Here is a 7,124-nt window from a genome sequence, read left to right on the forward strand (position 1 = left end):
ACATTACATTTAAGTCATTTAGCAGACGCTCTTATCCAGAGCGACTTACACACACACACACACACACACACACACACACACACACACACACACACACACACACACACACTTTCATTCACGTGGGGGTCTAAAAATGTATTTCCATTCAAAATAGTATAATCCCTAACCTCTAACCTTACCCTATACCCTAACCCTATACCCTATACCCTAACCCTATACCCTATACCCTAACCCTAACCCTATACCCTAACCCTAACCCTATACCATATACCCTATACTCTAACCCTATACCCTATACCCTATACCCTAACCCTATACCCTAACCCTATACCCTATACCCTAACCCTATACCATATACCCTAACCCTATACCCTATACCCTAACCCTATACCCTATACCCTAACCCTATACACTAACCATATACACTAACCCTATAGCCTAACCCTAACCCTATACCCTATACCCTATACCCTATACCCTAACCCTATACCCTATACCCTAACCCTATACCCTAACCCTATACCCTATACCCTAACCCTATACCCTAACCCTATACCATATACACTAACCCTATACCCTAACCCTAACCCTATACCCTATACCCTACACCCTACACCCTACACCCTATACCCTATACCCTATACCCTAACCCTATACCCTATACCCTAACCCTATACCCTAACCCTATACCCTATACCCTAACCCTATACCCTAACCCTATACCATATACACTAACCCTATACCCTAACCCTAACCCTATACCCTATACCCTACACCCTACACCCTACACCCTATACCCTATACCCTATACCCTAACCCTATACCCTATACCCTAACCCTATACCCTAACCCTACACCCTATACCCTAACCCTATACCCTAACCCTATACCCTATACCCTACACCCTATACCCTAACCCTATACCCTAACCCTACACCCTATACCCTAACCCTATACCCTATACCCTAACCCTATACCCTAACCCTATACCCTATACCCTAACCCTATACACTAACCATATACACTAACCCTATACCCTAACCCTAACCCTATACCCTATACCCTACACCCTACACCCTACACCCTACACCCTATACCCTATACCCTAACCCTATACCCTATACCCTAACCCTATACCCTAACCCTACACCCTATACCCTAACCCTATACCCTAACCCTATACCCTATACCCTAACCCTACACCCTATACCCTAACCCTATATATAACTCAATGACAACAAATTAGTCTAATTCTAACCTAGCAGGACTGGAGCAGAATGTTCAACTGGAAAAGTTTCCACACCTTAATAATCACTGTCAAGTGCACTCAATTTCGTATTGAAATAAATGTGTTCTTAGAGAGAACAATGGGTTACTTTAGTTAAATACATGTTAAATTAAAAATAAATAAATTAAATACTATACAATTGAGTACCAGCCAAGAAGTAGATCTGCCTCCTTCTTTCACCTCCTCCTCCCCCCCTCCTCCCCCTGTCACCTCCTCCCCCTGTCACCTCCTCCCCCTAGATCTGGCCTTGTTCTATTGAAGTGGTTAAGATGCGACTGGTACGTGTTGTTGGAGAAGCTAGTCTCTGTAATTCAAGTGCTTCTACACCTGCATTGCTTACTGTTTGGGGTTTTAGGCCGGGTTTCTGTACAGCACTTTGAGATTTCAGCTGATGTAAGAAGGGCTATATAAATATACATTTGATTTGATTTGACTTGTGTGCAAAGCTGTCCTTTGAAGAATCTCAAAATATAAAATATTTTTTGTTTTTGTTTTTTGTTTTACACTTTTATGGTTACTACATGATTCCATATGTGTTATCTCATCGTTTTGATGTCTTCACTATTATCTTACAAAATAAAATAATGGAATAAGTAGGTGTGTCCAAACTTTTGACTGGTACTGTAGGTGTGTATGACACTGGTCCAATATAGCAACATAGAGGTAACCATACCTGGGTGTAGGGTCACAGGGGTCACAGGGTGCAGGGGTGGAGATGGTGTCCTCTTCACGGGGTGGAGGTTGAGGTAGGGAGGCTGGGGATTTTGTCAGGGGTTCAGAGAATGTAGTGGTGGTGAGTGTGGTGTCCCGACTCTCAGAAGGTGTAGGTACAGGTAGAGGCGGGACAACCGGGGTTGATGCTAGAGCTGCAGGTGGGGAAGAAGCCGGAGTTTCTGGGGCTTCTGCTGGAGCCTGGGGGGATGCAGGAAGTGGTGTGCCGGGCTCAGTCGACTGGAGCTCTGGGGGCAGCCTCTCTTGACGAGTGGGAGGAGGGGTGGGGAAATCTTCCTGAAGGTAGGTAGGGAGGGCAGGAGGGTACTGGAAGACTGGTCCAGGAGACGTGGGAGGAGGTGGGGAGGAGGTTGGCAGGGGAGGAGGTTGGGAGGAGGTGACAGGGGGAGGAGGTGGGGAGGAGGTGACAGGGGAGGAGGTTGGGAGGAGGTGACAGGGGAGGAGGTTGGGAGGAGGTGACAGGGGGAGGAGGTGGGGGGAGGAGGTGACAGGGGAGGAGGTGGGGAGGAGGTGGCAGGGGGAGGAGGTGGGGAGTGGGTGACAGGGGGAGGAGGTGGGGAGGAGGTGACAGGGGGAGGAGGTGGGGAGGAGGAGGTGAAAGAAGGAGGCTTACTCCTCTCCTCAATCTGCTCAGCCTCTGTCAGGGAGGACCTGGACAGAACAGGAGGGAGACAAGTGGATTAACAACCTACACACAAAAACATACACATAATTGTTGGCTGTTTGGTTTGGTATAGTGTGGTATGGTGTGGTGTGGTAAGGTATAGTGTAGTATGGTATTGTATAGTGTGGTATAGTATAGTGTGGTGTGGTATGGTGTGGTTATGGTATAGTGTGGTATGGTATAGTATAGTGTGGTATGGTGTGGTATGGTATAGTGTGGTATGGTATGGTTTGGTATGGTTTAGTATAGTGTGGTATGGTGTGGTATGGTTTGGTATAGTGTGGTATGGTATGGTGTGGTATGGTTTGGTATAGTGTGGTATGGTGTGGTATGGTGTGGTTATGGTATAGTGTGGTATGGTATAGTATAGTGTGGTATGGTGTGGTATGGTATAGTGTGGTATGGTATGGTTTGGTATGGTTTAGTATAGTGTGGTATGGTGTGGTATGGTTTGGTTTGGTATAGTGTGGTATGGTATGGTGTGGTATGGTTTGGTATAGTGTGGTATGGTGTGGTATGGTTTGGTATAGTGTGGTGTGGTATAGTATAGTATTGTGTGGTATGGTTTGGTATAGTGTGGTATGGTATGGTTTGGTATTGTGTGGTATAGTGTGGTATGGTGTGGTATGGTTTGGTATAGTGTGGTATGGTGTGGTATGGTATGGTGTGGTATGGTGTGGTATGGTATGGTTTGGTATGGTGTGGTATGGTATGTGTGGTATGGTATGTGTGGTATGGTTTGGTATAGTGTGGTGTGGTATAGTATAGTATTGTGTGGTATGGTTTGGTATAGTGTGGTATGGTATGGTATGGTTTGGTATTGTGTGGTATAGTGTGGTATGGTGTGGTATGGTGTGGTATAATGTGGTATGCTGTGTGTTTGGTGTGGTATGGTGTGGTATGGTTTGGCATGGTGTGGTATGGTTTTGTATAGTGTGGTATGGTTTGGTATTGTGTGGTTTTGTGTAGTGTGGTATAGTGTGGTATGGTTTGGTTTGGTGTAGTGTGATATGGTGTGGTATGGTTTGGTATTGTGTGGTATGATTTGGTGTGGTATGGTCTGGTATGGTATGGTTTGGTGTAGTGTGGTATGGTTTGATATGGTGTGGTGTGGTATGGTATGGCGTGGTATGTGTGGTATAGTGTGGTATGGTTTGTTATAGTGTGGAATGGTTTGGTATAGTTTGGTATAGTGTGGTTTGGTATTGTGTGGTATGGTTTGGCGTGGTATGGTTTGGTATAGTGTGGTATGGTATGGTTTGGTATAGTGTGGTATGGTGTAGTGTGGTATGGTCTAGTGTGGTGTGGTATAGTGTGGTGTGGTATGGTATGGTGTGGTGTGGTTTGGTATTGTGTGGTATGGTTTGGCGTGGTATGGTTTGGTATAATGTGGTATGGTTTGGTATAGTGTGGTATGGTTTGGTATAGTGTGGTATGGTGTGGTATGGTGTGGTATTGTGTGGTATGGTTTGGTGTGGTATAGTTTGGTATTGTGTGTTATGGTATGTTACGGTGTGGTACTGTTTGATATGGTGTGGTATGGTGTGGTGTGTTATGGTATAGTGGGGTATGGTGTGGTGTGGTATAGTTTGGTATGTGTGGTATAGTGTGGTATGGTATAGTGTGGTTATTGTATAGTATGGTGTGGTATGGTGTGGTATGGTGTGGTATGGTATAGTATGGTATGGTATAGTATAGTTTGGTATGATATTGTGTGGTATGGTATGGTATGGTTTGGTATAGTTTGGTATAGTGTGGTATGGTGTGATACGGTTTGGTGTAGTGTGGTATAGTGTGGTATGGTAGGGTGTGGGTTGGTATGGTATGGTATAGTATGGTTATGGTATACTATGGTGTGGTATGGTATAGTATAGTTTGGTATGATATTGTGTGGTATGGTATGGTATGGTTTGTTGTAGTGTGGTATAGTGTGGTATGGTATAGTGTGGGTTGGTATGGTATGGTGTGGTTATCGTATAGTATGGTATGGTATAGTATGGTGTGGTATGGTATGATATGGTATTGTGTGGTATGGTATGGTATGATATGGTATAGTGTGGTTATGGTATAGTGTGGTACGGTATGGTATGGTGTGGTTATGGTATAGTGTGGTGTGGTAGAGAGTGGTGTGGTGTGGTATAGTATGGTATGGTATGTTGTGGTATAGTGTGGTATGTTGTGGTATGGTATAGTGTGGAATGATATAGTGGGGAGTGGTGTGGTATAGTGTGGTATGGTATGGTATGATATGGTATAGTGTGGTGTGGTAGAGAGTGGTGTGGTGTGGTATAGTGTGGTGTGGTATGGTATAGTGTGGTATGGTATGGTATGGTGTGGTATGTTGTGGTATGGTATAGTGTGGAATGATATAGTGGGGAGTGGTGTGGTATAGTGTGGTGTGGTATAGTTTGGTATGTGTGGTATAGTGTGGTATGGTTTGGTATGGTTATGGTATAGTGTGGGTTGGTATGGTATGGTATGATTTGGTATAGTGTGGTATAGTGTGATACGGTTTGGCATGGTGTGGTATGGTTTGGTATAGTGTAGTATGCATTGGTGTAGTGTGGTATAGTATGGTATGGCATAGCGTGGGTTGGTATGGTATGATATAGTATATTGTGGTATGGTATAGTGTGGTATGGTATGATATGGTATAGTGTGGTGTGGTAGAGAGTGTTGTGGTGTGGTATAGTGTGGTGTGGTATGGTATGGTATAGTGTGGTATGGTATGGTATGGTGTGGTTATCGTATAGTATGGTATGGTATAGTATGGTGTGGTATGGTATTGTGTGGTATGGTATGGTATGATATGGTATTGTGTGGTATGGTATGGTATGATATGGTATAGTGTGGTTATGGTATAGTGTGGTGTGGTAGAGAGTGGTGTGGTGTGGTATAGTGTGGTGTGGTAGAGATTGGTGTGGTATAGTGTGGTGTGGTATGGTATGGCATAGTGTGGTATGGTATGGTATAGTATGGTGTGGTATGGGTATGGTGTGGTTAGTAGTATGGTATGGTATGTATGTGTGGTATTGTGTGGTATGGTATGGTATGATATGGTATAGTGTGGTTATGGTATAGTGTGGTATGGTATAGTATAGTGTGGTATGGTATGGTATAGTGTGGTATGGTATGGTATAGTGTGGTATGGTATGGTATGGTATGTGGTTATCGTATAGTATGGTATGGTATAGTATGGTGTGGTATGGTATTGTGTGGTATGGTATGGTATGATATGGTATTGTGTGGTATGGTATAGTATGGTATGTTATGGTATGGTATGGTATAGTGTGGTATGGTATGGTATGTTGTGGTATAGTGTGGTATGTTGTGGTATGGTGTGGTATGTTGTGGTATGGTATAGTGTGGAATTATATAGTGGGGAGTGGTGTGGTATAGTGTGGTGTGGTATAGTTTGGTATGTGTGGTATAGTGTGGTATGGTTTGGTATGGTTATGGTATAGTGTGGGTTGGTATGGTATGGTATGATTTGGTATAGTGTGGTATAGTGTGATACGGTTTGGCATGGTGTGGTATGGTTTGGTATAGTGTAGTATGCATTGGTGTAGTGTGGTATAGTATGGTATGGCATAGCGTGGGTTGGTATGGTATGATATAGTATATTGTGGTATGGTATAGTGTGGTATGGTATGATATGGTATAGTGTGGTGTGGTATGGTATGGTATAGTGTGGTATGGTATGGTATGGTGTGGTTATCGTATAGTATGGTATGGTATAGTATGGTGTGGTATGGTATTGTGTGGTATGGTATGGTATGATATGGTATTGTGTGGTATGGTATGGTATGATATGGTATAGTGTGGTTATGGTATAGTGTGGTGTGGTAGAGAGTGGTGTGGTGTGGTATAGTGTGGTGTGGTAGAGATTGGTGTGGTATAGTGTGGTGTGGTATGGTATGGCATAGTGTGGTATGGTATGGTATAGTATGGTGTGATATAGTATGGTATGGTGTGGTTATCGTATAGTATGGTGTGGTATAGTATGGTGTGGTATGGTAGAGATTGATATGGTATAGTGTGGTTATGGTATAGTGTGGTATGGTATAGTGTGGTATGTTATGGTATGGTATGGTATGGTGTGGTATGGTATGGTATGGTGTGGTATGGTATGGTATAGTATGGTGTGGTATAGTATGGTATGGTGTGGTTATCGTATAGTATGGTATGGTATAGTATGGTGTGGTATGGTATTGTGTGGTATGGTATGGTATGATATGGTATAGTGTGGTTATGGTATAGTGTGGTATGGTATAGTATAGTGTGGTATGGTATGGTATGGTGTGGTTATTGTATAGTATGGTATGGTATAGTATGGTGTGGTATGGTATTGTGTGGTATGGTATGGTATGATATGGTATAGTGTGGTTATGGTATAGTATGGTATGTTATGGTATGGTATAGTGTGGTATGGTATGGTAT

General features: G+C 43.4%; 1 protein-coding gene across 1 annotated transcript in view; it reads right to left on the reverse strand.

Annotated features, from left to right (window-relative positions):
* Positions 1 to 1,545: 1,545 nt before the first annotated feature.
* Positions 1,546 to 7,124, reverse strand: part of LOC135564041 (uncharacterized) — a 45,436-nt gene continuing 39,857 nt past the window's right edge. Inside the window, exon 6 of the mRNA XM_065008454.1 lies at positions 1,546 to 2,671. Coding sequence (XP_064864526.1) covers positions 2,149 to 2,671 — 523 coding nt within the window. The 3' untranslated portion in view covers positions 1,546 to 2,148. The remainder of the gene's footprint in view (positions 2,672 to 7,124) is intronic.

The sequence above is a fragment of the Oncorhynchus nerka genome, linkage group LG23 (assembly GCF_034236695.1).
Source record: "Oncorhynchus nerka isolate Pitt River linkage group LG23, Oner_Uvic_2.0, whole genome shotgun sequence".
Lineage (NCBI taxonomy): Eukaryota > Metazoa > Chordata > Actinopteri > Salmoniformes > Salmonidae > Oncorhynchus > Oncorhynchus nerka.